This window comes from Helicoverpa armigera, chromosome 27, assembly GCF_030705265.1.
Source record: "Helicoverpa armigera isolate CAAS_96S chromosome 27, ASM3070526v1, whole genome shotgun sequence".
NCBI classification, from domain to species: domain Eukaryota; kingdom Metazoa; phylum Arthropoda; class Insecta; order Lepidoptera; family Noctuidae; genus Helicoverpa; species Helicoverpa armigera.
Genome location: NC_087146.1, coordinates 662,257 through 685,367, shown reverse-complemented (window position 1 = coordinate 685,367; position 23,111 = coordinate 662,257). Strand labels below are relative to the sequence as shown.

General features: G+C 36.8%; 1 protein-coding gene across 1 annotated transcript in view; it reads right to left on the bottom strand.

Moving 5' to 3' along the window:
• LOC110376173 (atos homolog protein A) overlaps positions 1 to 16,768 on the bottom strand; it is a 32,286-nt gene extending 15,518 nt beyond the window's left edge. The window contains exons 1-2 of the mRNA XM_049845030.2: positions 16,732 to 16,768; positions 10,735 to 10,784 (exon numbers count right to left, since the gene is read on the bottom strand). Coding sequence (XP_049700987.2) covers positions 10,735 to 10,784; positions 16,732 to 16,753 — 72 coding nt within the window. The 5' untranslated portion in view covers positions 16,754 to 16,768. The remainder of the gene's footprint in view (positions 1 to 10,734; positions 10,785 to 16,731) is intronic.
• Between the last annotated feature and the right edge of the window lie 6,343 nt (positions 16,769 to 23,111).

Sequence of the window (23,111 nt, the reverse complement as noted above, 5' to 3'; positions counted from 1 at the left end):
TCTGTTGTTTTTGTACGTTAATCTATGTGTGATTAATATAATTAGGTGGTCGTTTTTATATGAACTGTCATTTCTTTTCATATCGGAATAAAGTTCAATGACTAGTAGTACCTAACTTTTTGTACTTCCCCAAACTCGTGTTTGTAATCTAGTTTTACAAGTTCCGTTTATAGAAATGAGCTAGGTATAAACATATGTAGAACAATAGTGATAAGACTAATTTAGTTTAAGACTATAATCTATGTTTGTAAGATTATTTCTAGCTCTCGATGGTTCTATCTCTGTTACTTAGCAGCTGACTGAATCTAAAGTTACACAAATCCATCCATGGTTTCTTTGGTCGTCCCTTTCTACTTATCCATACATCATCTGCCGAGCCTTTTCCCAACTATGTTAGGGTCGGCTTCCAGGCTAACCGGATGCAGCTGAGTACCAGTGCTTTACAAGAAGCGACTGCCTATCTGACCTGCTCAATCCAGTTACCCGATATTGTTGCAAAATTAAAAAATGTGGAGTTTCGAGCTTAACCTAGTGCAGTATTTTACCGTGGAAAGTAACAAGACCACATATAGATATACTTGTTGACATAATAAATAATGATTTCTGAGAACTTGACGTAGGAAATACATACGTCTATTATATAAGAAGAAAGTATGGTCTGATACCATGCCAAATGCGAGTTGCTATGGTGATCCGGGCTTGACGCCAGAGAGCTGTCTTTGAGCAAAATATTATGATCTGAGATCAGTCGCAGTTTTCACCCGCGTGTCGTGAATACTACTTGCCGTAGTCGGATAAAATATAGCGGTGCCGTACTCGGGGATAATGTAGCTTCCCAACTGTGAAAGAATTTTCAAATCGGCTAGGAAGTTTCGGAGACTTTTGAGTACAAACAAAAAAGTGTTTCCTCTTTACTATATTAGTATGGAGAGACAGAAAAATGTGGAAAAAGACCCCCAAATAATAAATTGGGATACGGCCAGTGATATGATGATGATGACAGTTTTCTGAAATTCTGAGCACAAATTCGCGGGCTGAAGCCTAAATATGGTTGACGACAAAAAGTTTGGTGACATCTAACCACAAACGCTGACTCTTCAAACTAAGCACGTGTTAAACAAGTGATAATAAAACCCACGCCACAGGTGTTAGTAAACCGAACATTATGTAACTGCGCACTAAAGTACTAGGCGAGCAGGAAGTAAAGAAGTTGGACTATACTCATTTGAATAAACCTTCGGATAACGCTGCGGAGGAAAACCGACTTTACAACGCTTGAAATAACGTACCAATTTGAATGCATGGCTGTTGATTACCAAAAGCGACTGGAATAAATTAGATTTTAATTTTTGAAGCTACTCGTTCCAGTTCTTATTTCAAAAATAAAATTATGAATTTAAAAAAACCCCCGACCCAAAAAAAGTACGCAATAATTATGACAAATGGTTAAAAACGCTAAACTCTATAAAAAGCAAAAAATAACTTTTAACACTACGTAAACTAAATTTTGTCGTGTCGGGGGACCGCTCTAATTCATTAGTTTAGATACGTGTTTTTTTTAAACGAATGTTGTAATTAGGTAGGTATCATTTGATTTATGTAAGTATTTATGAAGGTAAGAAGCGGTCCCCCGACACGTCAAAATTTAGTTTACGTAGTGTTAAAAGTTATTTTTTGCTTTTTATAGAGTTTAGCGTTTTTAACCATTTGTCATAATTATTGCGTACTTTTTTTGGGTCGGGGGTTTTTTTAAATTCATAATTTTATTTTATTTCATGCTTTTTAAAGGAGCTCCTTAATTTTTCCTTCTTTCATTTAATTTATTTTATCTTAAGATGGGGTCGCTATATGCGATCTCGGCCAAAGGAAGCTGTTTAACAATCCTCATGACAAACTGGCTCTGGGAGAATTGCACAGATTCAGAAACAATAAAGATTAACCTTTGGACATTCTAGATTTTCAGCAAAAATATAAATCGGTTTATCCGTTTCATTCCGGCATTCCAGGGTTTCATCCACCACATCCCATTTCCAGCATCAGGTTCTCGTCAATCAGAAATATGAAGAGAACTCGTCAAGACAAATTCAACGAGCCCAAACTCGATGGGTTTACTAAAAGGCAGTTCAGGGTTACGTCTCCTACCTTCGTGCCCTAACAGCAGACCAGCTCAGTGGTTCCAAAAGACATTAGTGTTTCAAATTTCAGATCCCACATATGCTTGCAAGTAAACTGAGCGTGTAACATTCCTATCACATCTAGCAAACGAGCTGATGACCTTGAAGACCTGAACCGATTTCCACCAAACATAGCTAAGAACACTCCCGACTGACATACCTTTTAAACAAAAAAAACCGCATTACAATCGGATCATCCGTTTGGGAGCTACGATGCCACATACACACACACACACACACACACACACACACACACAGACACGTCAAACTTATAACACCCCGTCGTTTTTGCGTCGGGGGTTAAAAATGTGCGTAATTTACTGAGGATTGCTACAATTTATCCATCGTTTGTTTTGCGATTGAGAGACATAATTTATACGGAAAATTCAATCTCTGGTTGAAATCAACGAAAAGATGGACAGGTTACAGAAATCTATTTTTATTTTTAGTAACAAAATAACATTCCAGCATTTTCGTTGATCGTTTATTTACAAACATAAACTTATTTTGGAGGCAACTTAATTGTTTTGGAATTCAATTTATTATTGTTTATCTTATTGAGTTGTTTTCAATATTTTGGTTTGGCTATCGATGAGTTTGGTAGTTATTTTATCAACATTTTGCAATAGTAAAAACGGTTTTTAGATGAAATTATTGGAGCACATATTGGGGTCAAAAAACAGAAGAAACCAAAACAATTTGTATCAAAAAATGATCTGGTAAGGTGACTAAATAGGTACGGCATGTATTTAACGCGGCGACTAAGTAAAACGAATATAGGTTTTAAAAAATAATAGAGTGGGTACCATTTATAATGGGTTGGCAGCTAAAAAGGAGTATCATAATAAGTAAAAGGTAGCATATTAATATATCAGTTATGAGGTCCGTTTTAATTTAAACTAGCATCAAGTTTTTCTTTTGGCGACTGAATTAATATCTAAGCGAAAACTTAATGATGACAATAAAATAGAAAATGGGCATTCATAAATAATACAAATCAGGTTCTATTTAAAATTGTTTGGATGAAGAATAAATATAAACTAGCTCATATTATAAATATATTGTGCGACTTTTTAATAGCTTTAAATAAAGTCTAAAATGGCATGAAGAAAAAATATTTTGCGGCTGTTATTTTCAAAATTATAGGTGAATAGCATGGAAGTAAGCATGCAACATGCAGCAAGCATGGCTTCTGTCACGGCTCCGTCGCTGCGGGGCTACGGCGGTCCTATGCGAGCTTATAGTCGCAGATGGTTTCCACCACCGCAGCTTCGGCTTGCTGGCCGGCAGGGCCGGCCAGCCTCAGCCGCGGCGGCGAGCGTTAAAACTACCTGCGCCTCAGCTCGCAGGCCGCCTCGCCCCTCCGCGCCTACGCGGTTTTGAATTGCACTCTAGGGGTAGGGCAGACAAGACTACGTGGAGTCGGTTTTGCAGCGATTCGTTTTCGTCACTAACTTCAATTTTTAATACAATGTTTTTTTAATTGAAGGTTATAAATGGCAATATGCTAAATAAAATGAATCCAAATTAAATTCTACCATCTTCATAGTGCGCCAAGTGAGATAATACCACCGCACCTTCCGCCGTTTTCATGAAATTATGATACACAATATTAATAATTAACTCTTATTCCTTTTTATTGTACTCCTTTTAATATTTAGAGCTATCCACAAAGCGAAGCCTGAAACTGGGTTTTTAGTCGGCACGAAATAGTTGGTAACATATTATCTTTGCCATCCAACTAACATTATTACGCAGCTTCGGCTTGCTGGCCGGCAGGGCCGGCCAGCCTCAGCCGCGGCGGCGAGCGTTAAAACTACCTGCGCCTCAGCTCGCAGGCCGCCTCGCCCCTCCGCGCCTACGCGGTTTTGAATTGCACTCTAGGGGTAGGGCAGACAAGACTACGTGGAGTCGGTTTTGCAGCGATTCGTTTTCGTCACTAACTTCAATTTTTAATACAATGTTTTTTTAATTGAAGGTTATAAATGGCAATATGCTAAATAAAATGAATCCAAATTAAATTCTACCATCTTCATAGTGCGCCAAGTGAGATAATACCACCGCACCTTCCGCCGTTTTCATGAAATTATGATACACAATATTAATAATTAACTCTTATTCCTTTTTATTGTACTCCTTTTAATATTTAGAGCTATCCACAAAGCGAAGCCTGAAACTGGGTTTTTAGTCGGCACGAAATAGTTGGTAACATATTATCTTTGCCATCCAACTAACATTATTAGTCGCCAAGTCATTATAAATAGCTCCTCACCTAATATTTCAATTGACTGGTATAGTTTATTTGCTACCCAAACGCAGCTGCTAGTTTTTAGTTTTTATAACACCCTTAATTTTGAACCTTACATATTATAATAGTCGCGAAAATATTTAATCGCTGGCAAGTTATTTTATTTGTTGCCAACATTTGTCGACTTTTAAGTTATTAGTCACCAGGAATATAATAAGCCAATAGGTACTAGGCAATCATATCCTTGAAGAGCTAGGCTATGAAAATATTTTCTCTAAGAAATTAAGCCTAATATTGAAGAAGCTGCACTCCAAAAGATTTTGAAAGTATAAAATGCATTATAGACACGCCCATACCAAAATGACCCGGTAACCTATTTACCTAGATTTTAGGATCAAAAGTAGGCAGCTTCGCAGGTACATTGTTGTTTTTCTAGTTTTTGGAAAGCTTAGATAATTTTTGGGTATTTGAAATAGTTTTTTGGGGATATTGACCTGCAAGAGAATTTGGAAAACTGGGACTGATCTTAAAATAGATTTTTTGAATTTTCTTAGGCTTACCGATGCGGGAAAAATACTTACAAATAAAATAGTAAAGAATGATGAACAAATCAGTAAATCTAATATCGCGCTTCGCCGATCACACGATGACAAAGTACTAGGTGCACATAACGTTAAAAGAGCTTTTGTATGTTAATAAGACCTTCATAACATGCCAACATAACGCAATAGGCGAGCCCATTCAAAACCAAACCTAATCATAAGCACATAAGATTCAATTTAACTATTAAAATAAACGATTTATACGACCTTTGTATAGTAAAATAGAAGCAAGGTAATTCGTTATTAAATCGGGAAATTTTATTTTCATCTTTATACGTATGGTATAGGGTTAATTTTAGTTTGATCGAGGTTTGTACATACGTCGTTTTTGGACTGAGGTCCAATGTTCGAATGCACTATGACGTCACATCTCCCCGAGCCCTTCTGACCTAGATAAGTTGTCGTCAAGCGGAAAATATCACACCGTTGCAGCGGAAAGCGCTTTGCAGCGCTGAGCGTCTAGTGGAACAAAAAAATGCGGGAAACGAGCAATTTGTAAATAAAGCGATTGAAGCTAACAGCCGTTTAATAATAGAATTGTAGTGACGCGCTGCATTCGCTGAATGGTCAGTCGGATTTAAAATATGGCGTCGTTAGGTCTAGACTTATTACTAGTGATGGGCGTTCGAGTAATCGATTAACTAAATAATCGTTCTAGTTTCGATTACATTGTTAGTGATCTAGTTTTTTATGTTGGAGAAAACTCAATCTGTACACACTTTCACTTGGCGATCGGGGGAAGTTGATAAAATTTTACTCTACAGGAGAGTAACCACTATTCAACAAAGTAAGGTTTTTGATGTGTCAAATAACATTTTTTATATCGTAGTATGTATACGTTCTTGTCATTTATCTTTCAATGTGAATTGTGGTTATCCAGAAGCCTAGGTATGAAATATTGTGTATTTTGCAACGATTTTCATGTTTCCGCCAACCCATTTCTCTCACTTTCTCAGATAACTGAAGTATAAAGCTACAATTGGAATTTAATTTCAATCAGAATCCTACTCCTATTAAAAACTAGTGTGCCTATTGACCTAAAAAACTTAAAAGCTACCACCCACGGCTTAGAAACAGGCTATTTTCTGCTTAAAACCCTCTTTATGCTACACTTTCATATTCCCCCGACAATGGGATAAAAATAGACTTTCTATTTCAGGCTTTTCTCTGAGCTTTATTAATCCTCCGATATGGATTTTAATCTGAGTGACTGAAATTGCAACTCCCACACTTAGATTCTAGCTATAGTATTTTATATTGACTTTTATCTGTCGAATCTAACTTTATCAGGCATTGATAGACATTGACATAAAAATCGAAAAGTTATCTATGCATTTAAATTGGTTATCTATGTATGTGTATAATACTAATGAAACTGAAGAGTTAGTTTGATCCTGCAAATCTCAGGAACTACAGATCCGACTGAAACAGATGTTTCAGTGTTAGATACTTAGCCCATTTATTGAGAAAAAGCCCATTTATTGAGAAAGTTTGACACATTTGACGTTCAAAAGGTGATGCTAATTTTCACCCCACTAAGCTTTTTTTTTCATATTGAAGGCTATAAACTCCTTTTTGTCCGAGAGCGCGAAGTAGTTCTCTCGTGGTGCGGATGAAAACGCTGGCAGCTGTTTTTGTTTTTTCTAAAGCGTATCAAAACGTAAACACGAATTACATAACAAACTTTCAAACCACTATGAATCGATTCACAACAAAAAAATCGATATAAAAACCATCGCTCACTCCCACCACTAAGAACGCGTGCGTAAAAGGAATTGACGCAACACAGCATCGAACCTTGGCACCGATTATGATATACCGATTACCGATCACGATTCGAATTGAACGCGTGTTCATATCTAGACACACGGCAGTGTGTCCGCCAAGTTCGAGCAAAAAAGGCGACACACCGGCCGTGGGTTATATTACACGAACCATTTCGAGCCAAATTCGACCCCCCTGTAACTCAAAATCTATTTTATTTACGCATATCAAATTTCTAGTATCTGTTGAGACCACCTCACTTATCTAAAATACAAAATTTCATTAATACACCTATTGTAGGTCTTGAGATATTGACGTCAGAAAATCGCTATTTTTACTATACACTCACTGACTGATTCACTGATTCACTGATTCACTGACTCACTCATCAAAAACCTAGACCACTTCCAATGGTCGTATTGACTTGAAATTTGGCATGGAGGTAGGTCTTTATGTCAAGGTAAAGGGAAAAATCTGAAAATGGCCAAGTGTGAGTCGGTTTCAAAATAATGAAGGTGTTTTATACCCGGTGTAAATTTATACCCCTAAGGAACTAAAACGAACTAAATTTATCTATATTTATATAATATATCTTCGAATGGTACAAAGGTTTGTATTTAGTCAAAGTAAAGTAAAAATCTGAAAACGGCCAAGTGTGAATCACTTTCGAAAATAACGAATGTGTAACTTTGATCCACGAACATAATATATGATAACATGTCATGTCAGTCAGTTGGTAAATCTAGTCATAGTTAATCTAGTTCATTTCTTTGTAAGAAACATAGTGCATATTAAAAAATCTAAAAGATAGTATAAATGAGACATTTCTTTAACTAACTTCATCATAAGAAAAAAATAAAATAAACAACCTTACAAAATAAATGAAATCCCACCCAAAACAAAATGTGAAAGACTGCCAAGTTCGATAATATGGGAATGCTTCGCCTATAAAGAAGTGAGATCTGAATAAGTACCAAGTTCCATACACATACCTCAGTTAAAAATAGTTACTTTTTAATGATGATTACTTGGCAAGTTTTAATAGAAAATTAAATACTTGATTCATTGCGTTTAGTAGGTTTATAACAAGGTGTATGAAAACTTGCCAAGTAACATCATTAAAAAGTAACTATTTTTAACTGAGGTATGTGTATGGAACTTGGTACTTATTCAGATCTCACTTCTTTTATAGGCGAAGCATTCCCATATTATCGAACTTGGCAGTCTTTCACATTTTTGTTTTGGGTGGGATTTCGATTAGCGATTCTCGATTAATGCGAGAACAATAATCGATAGTAGACACTTGAAATTAGTTATTGTGAATTGACTTTTAGTTAGAGAACCCGTGGCTAAGTCATAAGGTTAAGCAACGCTTGGCGCTGTCAGTTCGTGGATGGGTGACCATCTTATCATGACGAGTTCTTCCGTGTTTCGGAAGGCACGATAAATTGGTGGGTCCCGTCTGTCATTTGAACATCTTTGGCAGTCGTTACGGGTAGTCAGAAGCCAGTAAGTCGGACAACCAGTCTTACCAAGGGGTTTAAGGCTGCCCGGGTAACTGGGTTGAGGAGTTCAGACATGCAGTCGCTCCTTGTAAAACACTGGCACTCAGTTGCATACGGTTAGACTGGAAGCCAACCCCAACATAGTTGGAAAAAGGCTAGACAGTCGATGACTTTATAATTTCCTGTAATGTATGAAGAAATCGGACAGCAGGTATCCGATTTACGCAAGATAGGTTGCACTGGTATATTTCCAGTCATATAACTTTGCTTCTGAAACTAACTTTCCCCTTTATAATGTAACTAGCTTCCGCCAGCGGTTTCAGCCGCTTCCCAAGTGTTCTACTACCGGTATCCGGATTAAAGTAGCCTATATAATATTCTGAGTATTATAGACTATACTAGCTTCCGCCCGCGGCTTCGCCCGCGTCAAGTTCGCTTATATCGCGTTTTCAAGAGAACTCTTCAAAAGTCCGGGATAAAAACTATCCTATGTTCTTTCTTAAGTTCAACTCTATCTCTGTACCAAATTTTATTAAAATCAGTTCAGTGGTTTAGACGTGAAAGCGAAGCAGACAGGCAGACATACAGACAGAGTTACTTTAGCATTTAATATATTACCAGGGATATAGGTACGTAATTGCCAAGTTTTATCAAAATCCGTTCAGCCTTTTGCCCCTTAACAAGGCACAAACATACATACAAACACAAACTTTAGCCTTTCCAATAAGTTCGAGAAAAATATCTGACGATAGAAAACGGGCTTCAATGCATATAATGCAGTGTTATGATGCACAAAAGTGCATTTAACTGTACTTATAGAGAACGGCGAGTGCATAACGGGTAATTGTGTTTTGTGTTCATCAGATCATTGATGCGTAATCATAGGCAATTGTTTTATCTATAGGGTACGTCATCTATACATAGGTACTACTAGCATCATCATCTGCGTAGCCTATTCCCAACTATGTTGGGGTCGGCTTCCAGTCTAACTGGATGCAGCTGAGTACCAGTGTGCCACGTGGAGAGACTGCCTATGTGACCTCCTCAACTCTGGGCATACCGATACCCCTTGGTAAGACTGGGTGTCAGACTTTCTTGCTTCTGAATACTCGTTACTGTTACAGCCTTTTTATCGTCCCACTGCTGGGCTGCGGTCTCCTCTCACACGGAGAAGGATTGAGCATTAATCACCACGCTTGCTCAATCCGGGTTGGTGATTACAGACTTTATAGTCCAGGTTTCCTCGAGATGTTTTCCTTCACCTTTTTATCAGCCATTGATTTCCGAGATATACTTAGAAAGTGCATACAAACTTAGAAAAATTGCATTGGTACTTGCCTGACCTGGAATCGAACCCACACCCTAATACTCGAGAGGGTGGTTCTTTACCCACTATGCCACCACGACTTTTACCTCTTTAAGCTATATTTTACATGGGTGTACGATATTAAGGTCTCCCATTTGTCCTACATCACATGAAAAATGTAGTTAGTTACAATTATAGTATGTACATATCACAATGATAAAAATACATAGCAATGGTAAACTTATCGTATCGGGACGGTCATGTTAACAATTTGACCGCAACCGCAGAAATATATCATTTATTTTTATTGATAGACTATTAATTAAGTACATTGATATTACACAGAACAGAATATACTAGCTACCCACATACATTTTTTTCATCATCCTCCGAGCCTTGTTCCCAACTATGTTGGAGTCGGCTTCCAGTCTAACCGGATTCAGCTGAGTACCAGTGCTTTACAAGGAGCGACTGCCTATCTGACCTCCTCAACCCAATTACCCGGGCAACCCGATACCCGTTGGTTAGACTGGCGTCAGACTTACTGACTTCTGACTACCCATGTCTGTAGGCCAGATAATCGGCCGATTTTTTGTTAGAAGTTCTTACTAGGACTTTCGGATTTTGAGAACTAGAATTAAAAATATATTTTAGTGGCTTTCATACAGTGGTCAGCAGCCAGTTAATCTACAATTGGATACTTTCACAAAATGTCTGGTATGCACTTATTTTGACCTTGCTTTTTGAAAGGCAGAAAGAGGTATACATATTTTGCAATCTTTGTTAATTATGAAATTTAATAAGCTTTTAAGTGGCCCAGGTAACGGCCTTGAGCCACGTAGTTTTAAAGCTAGACTCAAAAATATTAAGGTAGGTCATAGTAAGTCAAAAGAAAATTTTAAGTAAAAGCATTTAAGCCTTTATTACAAAAAATCCCTAAGCAGCTATAAAACGTACTAATCCTTTGCACTTAAAAATGTAAGTAAGATTTCACCCGAGTCGGTAATCAAACCCAAACCCTAATCTCTGTCTAGACTTAAAAATCCAGACTGAAAATCAGTTATCCTAATCCTCCCCTTTTAATATCAGTCTTCGAAGTACTAGGAGTTCATAAATTGGTAGGAGATCAACTCACGCTTTCCAATTTCTCATCGTCACAGCTATCGAACACGTTCGCACACTCACCTGTAAATAAAGAAAAAAACAATTTAATATTTCGACAATTTAAATTAGGTATTTCGATTTTATGATCGCCTGGTACCTAATTCGGTTGAAGGTTAAACATTTATTAATGAAAATAAAGTTTTGAATAGTTTATCATGAAATTAGTCTGATTTTTGACATAATTAAGTCGATTTACGAGTCTGACTAGATTTAGTATTTCAGTATTTTACTTTTATTTGACCTCCAACACAAATACTGGATATTACCAGTTAAGACCAGTATATAGTCTAAAATATTACACTATTCTAATGTTCAGTATTTGTTGTTATAGCGGAAACAGAAATCTAAGAAAACTTCTAAAACTCTCACACTACATGAGAGCCTAGTGACAGAAGATAGAGAAGTCATACGCCGCATGTCCGATAATCGGTCACCGATTTTTTGTAGGAGAAAAATAGAACGCACTGATAGCAACAGTGCAAAGCACAAAAGTCGGACGGAACATCCTACAAAATATCGGTCCGATTTATCTGTCCTACAGAAAGTCTGACGTGGGCTGCCTAATAGGGTCCCGTTTTACCCTTGGTATACCTGAGCTTAAAAAGTACGGAAAATATCCAAACAAAACTTAGCTAAACATAGAAGTAGCTACAGTTTTATATTTAAAAGGGCCTAAGGGCCCGCCTCACCACGCCAGTGAACACTTGATGAGCCGGAACGATATCAATTAGTTATAGTCTTCATCAATTTTAGCGTAGGTTTTACAAGCCAAAAGTTTATGTCCCTTGGCCATTCATTTCTTATTTATTTATTTATTTGGCTTTATTAACAAAATAAACCCTTATATAAGACTCAATTTTTTTTTAAGGCGTCGTTAACAAAAGACAGCCCCCAAAACGCCCACCCTTCACCACTTCCTAATCTATGTTTTTGACAGAAATTTCATTTGGAGTATTTTTTTCTAACACAAATAGGGGTAGTATTTAAACGCATATCAAAAAATATCCTTTTTCTATGCAATAAGATTCCGAATTCCCATCAAAATTACTGATTGCACAGCAAAATATTCAACTCAAAATATCACTAAACACACTACAATTTATTTTCCCAGCGTACAGCGATTTTTCCTAAAGCAAACGCTTTTTCATAAATGCACAGCTAACAATCTTAATGCACATTATACATGTTAACTCTTTTTCTTTTAAATATAGCTTCTATTTTTATATTATTTACAGCAGTTTTTCTGAATAAAACAGCATTTTATTAGTCACAGTCATCTTATTATTTATTAATTACCACATAATGAGATCAGAAAAAAAATATAAAATTAAATACAAAATTTTAATTTATTGAATTATTAATAAGCGTCCACATTTCCTTTTTTGCCCAATAGGCACATTTTTAGCTTCTGCAGGTGGCACCACGTACTTGAGTCGGATCGCAAGTCCGATGATATGCTTGCTTGCACATACATATAGTTCTTTAAAAAGTGGGGCAGGTGCATTTTCAGTCATTGTCAGTATTTCCTTTTGGCATACATTTCATATAAGTAGTCATTAAAAGGCTACTATTATAATATCATATTTCAGAATGTTTATAGTCAGAATCATCTTTTGGCAAAAGTAGTTTTGGAATTTTTATTTCCCTGTGAGAAGCATGCAAACAAGCCTGAAGCATGCAAGCAGGCATGCAGCATGTAAGCAGGCATGCAACATGGAAGTAAGCATGCAACATGCAGCAAGCATGGCTTCTGTCACGGCTCCGGCGCTTCGTGGCTCCGGCGGTCCCATGCGAGCTTATCGTCGCAGATGGTTTTCACGCTCACCACCGCAGCTTCGGCTTACTGGCCGGCAGAGCCGGCCAGCCTCAACCGCGGCGGCGAGCGTTAAAACTACCTGCTCCTCAGCTCGCAGGCCGCCTCGCCCCTCCGCGCCTACGCGGTTTTAAATTGCACTCTAGGGGTAGGGCAAACAAGACTACGTGGAGTCGGTTTTGCAGCGATTCGTTTTCGTTACTAGCTTCAATTTTTAATACAATGTTTTTTAATTGAACTCTATCTGACTCGCTCGCGCCACTCTACACTCCAGTGACGAAAAAGCGCGGGAAACCGCGAACCTTTTTCAGTTAATTTGTTCTGTTTTTAGAAATAATGCAATGTGACAGAATTTTTTTGTTATAATAATCATTAAACTTGCCGAGCATGGCTTCTTGAAAATTAAGATAAATATGATGAACAGGTTTTGTTATACTTACTGGATAATATGCGACTGGGATAGTTATTTTACTATGAAAAATGGAAAATTTGCTGTGCAGTCAGTATTAATGCTATGTATGTAGTATTTTTGTACAAGAATAAATTTAACTGTATTGCATTATAATAAAAAAAGCAATGTCATATTGATGTATAATTTCGAATTATTTGCAGTTTGAGTTTTGTTAAACATTTAGTTTATTTGTAGTGAAGTAAGTTATTTGATGTAAAAAAGAATATAAATGATGAGTATTTATTGATAGGCGATTATTTATTTGATATGCAATTTATAATATCCCCACAAATAGCTATATTCAAGTTAACAAAAATATTATCCTGCATTTAAGATTAGAATTCTCTAAAATATAGATCTCATAGAAGTCGCAAATTATTTTCTAAATACTCAAAAAATGAAAGTTGCATAAGAAACACAGATTTGCTAAAAGTAAGCTGACATTGCACTCATTACAAAGACCAGACCTTATTTATCATACAAAAAACTTCCCATATAAAATTCACCTGTTTTTTCAAAAACTAATAACATGCTATTTATCCCTAAAAACCATATTGAAAGTTGGGAATCACAAATTTCAATATCATTTCTCCCCAAAATTGAATGCGCTAGGGTGTAAGTCTAGACTGGGTCTAGACAGACCTAACCTAGGTCAACGTTCAGACGACAAAGGGTCTGAAAGCGTTCACCTGTACTCATATGTGTGTTTGTATGCGAGTTATGAACTAGGAAACTGTAGAGTTTTGGATGCAAAATGAATCTGTAAAAATTTTAATTTCTGCTCGCGGTTTCACCCGCTTACCGAGGTAACTTTTTTCCGGAAATGGATAAAATGTAATTTATCAATTATTCTGATATATGAGCTATATTATAGTCAAGTTACATCAAAATCCATAAAGTAGTTTTTGCGTGAAAGAGGAACAAACTTTCACGTTCATATTATTAGTAGGATTACGGATTCTTACGATGTAAGAAATACCATTTTTTACCACTAGAGTACAGGCGGCTCATCAATGATATATGCTTCTTAATGAAGATAGCGAATGGATCGATTGACTGTTCTGAGCTCGTTTCAAAACTTGAATTTAAAACTAACCTTATTGGATTGCGATGGAGACCATTACTGAGTGTGCCTTCCACCTCCACTAATTATAGGCGTAATGCTTACCTTATTAGAAGCGCTCGTTGCTTTAATGAATTATCTCGTGAGCATGATATTGACTTATTTTGCACTAAGACGAAAGTAGCAAGGAAACTTTTAGCTAAATCATTTTTTCAGAATGAAGCACTGTCTGATGGTACTCAAATACACACGTAGCAAATAAATAATATTAATAATTAAAAAAAAAAAAAAAAACACATTCAGGCATTATAATAGTTCATCGTTAATATCATATATCTGTGGAGGCTTGTTATTAGCAACTGGAAAATATATTTTTGTTACATATTATGTTATTAGTCTGTAAGCCTTCTTAAAATAAATAAAATAAAATAAAAATAAAATAAAATTACATAGGATCATTTTCATCATAGTTCTAAAATAAGTAATCTTTCATAAATAAAGAAAAAATCCTGATGAATTGAGAACCTTCTCTTTTATGGGAAGTCGGTTAAAAACACCATAATATTGCAAGAAACAAACTCATAAAGTACCTTGAAACTTGAAAAACAGTGAGCCCGTAAGTCGTAAATACATATTTATGAAACGAGCCATATACCGGGAGTATCCATGACCTTTTGTCACATTTGCAACTTAAATCATGTTATTATTCCCACACAAAAGTACAAAACAAACTTGCACTTTATATGTACACAATTCTCTTTAAATATGTAACTTTACTACTTACAGACTCTACTATAATCCACATACTCTGCCGAGCCTTTGCCCAACTATGTTGGGGTCGGCTTCCAGTCTAACCGGAAGCAGCTGAGTACCAGAGTTTTACAAGAAGCGACTGCCTATCTGATCTCCTCAACCCAGTTACCCTGGCAACCCGATACCCCTTGGTAAGACTGGTATCAGACTTACTGGCTTCTGACTAACCAGTAAAGACTGCAAAAGATGTTCAAATGACAGCCGAAACCCACCAATTTAACGTGCCTTCCGAAACACGGAAGAACTCATCATGACAAGATGCTCACCCATCCACAGACTGACCGCGCCAAGCCTTGCTTTCGCTTTGAGTACCAGGAGTGCAGAAATGAAAGGTGATTTTGTAATCATAGGCAAGCTTTGACTGTAGTTGTTAAGCTTCGGTCATCTATGATATCTTAGTATTTGAAGAATGTAATTTGTATTAAACGAACTCATTGTATGTGTTATGTATTTAATTTTTATGTACAAGTATTCTTTGTTTTGTAACCACAGACCTTGGTTCTTAGTTTATAACAAAGCGCTTTGACCTTTCAGCCAGTTGTTCTAACTGTAATTGTAAAGTTCCAGCTATCATTTGAACATCATTGGCAGTCGTTACAGGAAGTCAGAAGCCAGTCAAAAATCAAAAGTCATTTATTCAAAGTAGGCTGAAAATCAGCACTTTTTGAACGTCAAATCTACAAAAGAGAGCCCCCAAAACTCCCGCCCTTCACCACTTCCTATGTGTTTTTTCTGTCAAGTGTCAAGTTTTGTGTCAAGTGTTAGTATGTCTGACACCCAGTTTTGCCCAAGAGGTATCGGATTGCCCGGTCATCCTAGCTTGAGGAAGTCAGATAGGCAGTCGCTCCATATAAAACACTGGTACTCAGCTGCATTCGATAACACTGGAAGCCGACCCCAACATAGTTTAGAAAAGGCTGGGCATATGATCATCAATGTAAACACGCGAAACCCACAATGATCAATGGAGTACCATAAAATACCATGGCTTTTACTGATTCTATGAGTACCATGCCCAATCCACATTGAGCGCACGTGGTGATTAAAACGCTCATTCCTTCTCTATATGAGAAGACGCCTATGCCCTTTTTTTTCCGACGTCAAAAATCATCAAATGACCCCTCCCGCTGTGGGTTAGCAGCGGTGAGGGAGTGTCAGACTCTTACTGACTAAAAACCGTCGTGTTCCGTCATAGGCCTTTTATGTACCAGGGCCGCGGTATCTCTTTCGAACAACCCGCAGACGCCTATGCCCTGCAGTGGGACAAGGAAAAGGCTGATGATGATTAAAACAAAAACGACCCTGAAGGTACCTATTGTATGTAAACATACTCCTTTTGCTAAAAATGGAGCAATTCTCAACAACAGAAGAAGATTTGAAAGTGATACTTCCTCTTAGCTTTTCAATAATAATATCTATACACGTGGTAATAGAGTTCCAAATAAAGTATTTTGTTTGAGAAACCTAAATGGGATATCGTTAGTATTTTTAGTAGCATTCGAAATGGAAGCGACAACAGCAACAGGTGTTGATATGCTGAACAAAATCGTAAATAGAAAACTTTCCAAATAGATATAAACAAAAAATAGAAATATGTTTTTGGTGAAATCCGACACGACCGGAGAGAGATCAGGCGCAGGACCGACATTTACGTGCTCTCCGATGCACGGGTGTATCAATCACCAACTTCGAGACTCTAGGCTACTTTATTAAAGTTTTTTAAAACCCGATTTCGGCTCGATCCCGGAAGCGAATACACGACCCCGTGCACAGCAATGTTAGAAAAATAATTATTTATTTAATAAGAATATACTCATAAAATACTTACTAGCTCCAAACAAGCAAAACATAACTTAACTCTAACTATCACAGATACAAAAAAAAACTTATCACAGACCACGTATACGTCTAAAACTTTCAAATAACGAAAGCGCGATACGTCCGCTCAGCGCGGCGTCTGAGCGCAAACTGACAATATTATTGCAAATATTTTTGTCAAACTACCTACAGGTTGTCTAGACGGGAGGGTGGGTATCAGGTATCAGGTCTATGCACTTTTGGAAAAAGATTTTTCGTCCAATCAACGTGAACAAAGAGAGGTCAACTAAGTTTGTTTGAAATCTCAAGTTTGGTATATAAATGATTGTTTTATTAGGTACTTTTGAATTTATAATGTAGCTAGCTTTTATTATGAGAATTTTATAGTGTCTTATAAGATTTTATTTTTTAGGGGTCCGTAAGCAAAGGGTAAAACAGGATCCTTTTAATATGTCTTTATCATCATTGCAAGCTGTTTCTAATGCGACAGACAGACTGAAAACAAAGGGATCCTATGAAGGTTTCGGTTTTCCTTTCAAAGTGGGGAACCCTGAATATTGAAGAGATAAAGAAAAACAGGATATGTATCACCATCCTTTTTGCATTAAAATTAAATCATCAACTAGATAATAAACCCCATATACCTATTATAAAAACAGACCCAACATTATTTTATTTATTGATTCATTAACCAACTGCAAAAAAGGAGGTTCACAGTTTGACCTGTCTCACAATTATCTCACTTAATCTCGATTTTGATGCAATTTTCAGCATAGTATTTGTCAGACTTTTAAGACGGTTTCAGGTATACATTGAAATCGTTTTTTTTTTTTCAAAAATCTCTCAATTACATATTTAATTAACAACAAAAAAAAAACCAGAGGCCACATAATAATAATAACTACAAGCATATATACATTGTTATAAGTCAACAGTTGAAAGCCGGACCAAGCCGACCATTGTTAAAACTAACTGTACTTTAACCAGCGGGTTACAAAAACCTCGATCGGTTGCTATAGAACTGGTTATTTTCACACAAAACTACTCATCGTTGATGTAAGTACGAATAAGTTTCATTTTAAAATCAATTTGAGTAGACAGATATTAGTACATTTAATGTATGGTTTGTTTCAGAACTTATCTATACTAATATTCCGGCAATATTCCTATTTTATCATACCTATGTGTACATCTTTTATTGGAGACCCTAAATCAAAATCAAAATCAAAAGTCATTTATTGCACTTTTTGAACGTCAAATCTACAAAAGACAGCCCCCAAAACGCCCGACCTTCACCACTTCCTATGTGTTTTTGCTGGGAAGAAGAAGTGGTGGAACAAACTCCCCAGCAACACAATCTGTCTGTGTGGTTTGAAGAACCGTATACAAAAAAAAAATATATAAAAATATCACTCAAATCTAAAATCCTAAATCATCATCCTCCTGCCCTTATCCCAATTTTTATTTGTGGTCGGCGCAGCATGTTTTCTCCTTCCATACTCTTCTATCTGCCGTCATCTCACAAGTAACATTCTTTCTTACCATATCTACTTTCACACAATCTATCCATTGTTTCTTTGGTCTTCCTCTTCCACTATATCCGTCCACGTTCATACTCATCACCTTCCTCACAACATGACTCTCATCCCTCCGCATCACATGCCCATACTATGACAAATAAAATAAATATTATAAAGCTGAAGACATTGTTTGTTAGAACGCGCTAAGTTCAGGAACTACTGGTCCGATTTGATAAGATATTTCAGTGTTATATTGTCCATTTATAAAGGAGCGCAATGGGCTATTTTTATCCGATAACGCGGAATGGTTCCCACGGATAGCGAAACCGAGGACGGAAATTAGGGATTCCATTAACTATCTATTAAAACTATATCAGCCTTACTACAAAAACGTAAACACTTGACTAAAAAAGTGTGGCTGCAAAACAGATCTTATTTCAACGTCATAATCTGTTATTTTTTTAGACGGGTGTCCAACAGACGTTTAAAAGTTTTTGTGGTACGACGGCAAATTTTTAAGACCCGTAAATAGATATTTTGCGTGTGTAAAATGTCTGCTATTATGACAAGAAAATTAATACACTTAAACAAATATTTTCCAAGCCAATTCCCAGAGCAAAAGCTGACAAATGAAAGGCAAAAAAACACATAAACTGCAAAATTAGTTTCCACAGTAATATTAATTAAGTGTGTAATCAACTTCACTGACCTACCCCAACGTGAACTCAATTATAGTAAGTGATATTTCAGTACTTTGAACTTACGTTATTAATGCTTACTTAAATCAGTGTTAAGTTTAACACTGATATACATTACTTAGTGCAGTAGTTTCAAATTCATAAAGAATGTACCAAATGTACTGCCCGCAGCGGGATAAAATATAGCCTATGTTACTCGCAGATAATATAGCTTTCTAATGGTGAAAGAATATTTAAAATCGGTCCAGTAGTTTTTGAGTTTATCCATTGCAACCAAACAAACAAACAAAGTTTTCCTCTTTATAATATTAGTATAGATATCGTAGTTTTCAGCATTTTTATTAAACGGTTTTATTTAGCTTACCCTGTTTGTTTTATTTATTCTTGGGTCAAATTTAGTAATTCAAATTTAAGTACCTTGCTGTTGTCAGATTGATCTGAAATTTGGTACACACCTTTAATTCCAATGACAATACAATATACTAATATCAATAACATTGTAAATCCAAGATGGCCGCCGGTACAAAATGGCGGATTACATATTTTTTCCATAACCCATTCAATATGGGTATCAAATGAAAGGGCTACTCAAGTAGAATAATGTCAGCAACCCCAGCGGGGCCCAACAGGGCCAAGGCCTGCCTGGGCTGCGGGATTGTCCTGGTACATAAAAGGCCTACGACGAAACACAACGGTTTTTAGTCAGTAAGAGTCTGGCACTCCCTCACCGCTGCTGACCCATATATAGAATGAGGAATATTCGGTAGGCATTTTCATTAAATACTAAAAACTAGAAAATAAAAAATTGGTAAAAAAAACTTTTAAGTTAAACGGTTTTATCTTCTGTGCACTGAAAACTAGAAAATAAAAAAAACTGTTACTTACCTATAAACCTACGTAGGTGGTCCCTGTCATATTAGACTAAAATAAAAACGTGGGGCCCTCTGAAATCCTACCTATGGCAAAGCATAGCTTTATACTTTGGTAGATCGTGAGCTCGGCGTTCGCTGGTGAAGCCGCTACGGCTGATTATTGATTGTCAAAATCTCCAGTTACGAGTAAAGTAAGTAGAAATCCACACCTATTACTCCTTTAGAAGAAAGTATTACAGCAATAGTTAGGTAATGGGCCCCACGTTTTTATTTTAGTCTAATATGACAGGGACCACCTACGTAGGTTTATAGGTAAGTAACAGTTTTTTTTTTATTTTCTAGTTTTCAGTGCACAGAAGATAAAACCGTTTAACTTAAAAGTTTTTTTTACCAATTTTTGGCAAAAGAAATACATCCCCCGTAAAAAATTCATTCTACTCCGGGCACCCTGATAAAACGTAGCCTATAGATAGGGTACAGGTATGGAGAACAAAACTCCGTGACTACGTTGCTTCTATGGACTATCAAGGGCTATCTAACACTGAAAGGAGTTTTCAAATCCGGTCCTATACCTATTTCCTAAGATTCTGCAAGTTCAAACAAACAAATTCTTCAGCTTTATATTAGTAAGTATATCTACATTTGCGTCACATGATTTTAATCAACCTTTAGCCCTAAAATTCTTCATTAAACGAATTCCATTGAGAATATATTGTTCCATTTCATTTGGCAGTAATAAAACTCGGTAAGCACCCGACCTGTTTGACCTAAGGTCAAAGGTCAGGTCACCTCATCAAGATTTGACATTTGTCGAAAAAGTTGAGCAACGAACTTTTGTTTTTCTATACACAACTAGTTCGATAAATAGAGATTTGTTAATTTTGATGTATTTATTGCTTTTCAGAAAATATAGACTAACCCGCATTGAGCAAGCGTGGTGATTAACGCTTAATCCTTCACTGTGTGAGAGGAGGTCTGTGCCCAGCAGTGGGACGATAAAAAGGCTGTAACAGTAATATTTTTAGAAGCTGTAATTTAGTCACATTGGAAGACTACTTACTTGTAAGGTTACATGCGTAAATCTATGCACGAGTACGTACGTAACTCTCTCACAAAAACCACTGAACGGATTATGGCGAAACTTGACAGTATTATAGCTTAAACAGTGGAAGTAATACATGACATATATTGGCAATTTTATATCCCTACAGTTTCAATACTCAATACTCAATACTTTTATTGCTTTCCACATGTATTCTTAGGTGGTAGTACTTATAAATAGTTCACATGGACCCTGTCGGGCACAGCAAAATAAGTGGGATAGAATAGTTTCTTCAAGACACATGCAAAAACGGATCAAGACAGTATCAAATACAATTTTTTCAACACTTTCCACAAACATGTCTTCACATCCTGTATTTCTAAATGACCCACACAGTGCAAGCCACGTGCCAAACAGCAGTGGTTCAGAGGTCAACCCGTTTGAAACTGGGTCAAGCGACCCACTTCAATTTGAACTTTGTCCTGACACAATACGGAACAGGACAGGACATATGTTAGTACGGAAATGTGGTTAATTTAATTTTGTTGGTACTGAAGGTTGACGGTGGCTCATGGCTAAGTAGTAGCCACGGGTGGACTGTTCAGAGGTGGTAAAAGTAATAATATTGGTGTCCAGATAGATTGTCAGGCGCAAACACATAAAGAGTTACCGCGGTCCTGGTACATAAAAGGCCTACGACGGAACACGACGGTTTTTAGTCAGTAAGAGTCTGACACTCCCTCACTGCCGCTAACCCACAACGGGACGGACCATTTGATGATTTTTGATGTCGTTAAAAAACACACATAGTTCTAATCTACAAACAGACATGTGTTGCTGGGGAGTTTGTTGCGCCACTTCTTCCCAGCAAACACACATAGGAAGTGGTGAAGGGTGGGCGTTTTGGGGGCTGTCTTTTGTTAATTTTTGACGTTCAAAAAGTGCCGTTTTGCAGCCAAGTTACACCACTACTAACAACCAGACTTACTAAAGTATCGTATTACCAGGTAACTGAGTTGAAAAGGTCCTTATATTCAATAAGTATTTGACCAAAAAAATAATTTTAATTTTCCAAGCTTTCAGTTTTGAGGAAAATTTTGAAGAAAATATTTTTTACAATTACCTACATAATTTGCTTCTGTAAAGAATTTCAGGCAATTGTAAAGTAGTCTGTTATTTGAGAAACCGTATAAATTACAAACTCTATTAGCAAAAGTTATTACAATTTCGAGCCCTTTCTTAATCGAAATTTCGATCCGGTACTTAAAAAAGTGTAATTTTGGCAAGGTTCGTTTTGTCTAAAAAAAAATCGTTTGCCAAATCAACTGGTAAAATGGAGTACTTAAGCAGGCGGTACATACTTATTTTGGTAACATGCGCAAATCCGGGAGTAGTTTACAAAAAAATATACACGCCAAACATGACCAAGATTCGATTCCCATTCAGAACTTTCCCATAAGACCTATCTCCCAACTATGTTAGGGTCGGCTTCCAGTCTAACCAGCTACACCTAAGTACCAATATACCACAAGGAGCGATTGTCTATCTGACCTCCACAACCCTCATACGCGGGCAAACCCCATATCACTTGGTAAGACTGGCGTAAGCCTTACTGGCTTCTAACTACCCGTAACGACTGTCAAGGATGTTCAATGACAGCCGGGACCTACAGTTTAACGTAACCCAGTAAACTTGGCAACATTATACCTTCAGAAAGGTGTTAATTACATACTCAAAGATAAAAATTGACCGTCATCGTCCTTTTCCAAGTTCACGGTCAGCCGTCAGTTTTTTGTCATAGTTTTTTGGCTGCAAAACTAATTGGGGAGTCAATGTATCTGTGAGCCGCCTACACAGGTATGACGGGCAAAGATCTTGGTATATGTGAGAGGGAAACACTTATGCTTACTCATGAAGTAATTTGTGTGGTGACAAACTGTCTGTCTGTCAAGGAAAAAACGGCTGAAGATAGATTGAAAGTTGAGGTGGGGTGTGACATTTTTACAACATTCAGGAAGTATTTTTGTTGAAATAGAGAGAAACCACTTTATCAAGTCAATTTGTCGATATTTAAGACTAGATTTCACCAGCGATTTGACCGAAGTCTCAAGAGAATGACTCCGCGTACCTAGATTAAAGTCCCTGTCACCTTTTTCGATAAATAGACTATTTGAGACCGAAAGATGTCTTCAAATCAGTCCAATAGTTCCTGAGATTACCAGGTTCGTGCAAACAAACTACCAAACCATCTGGTCATC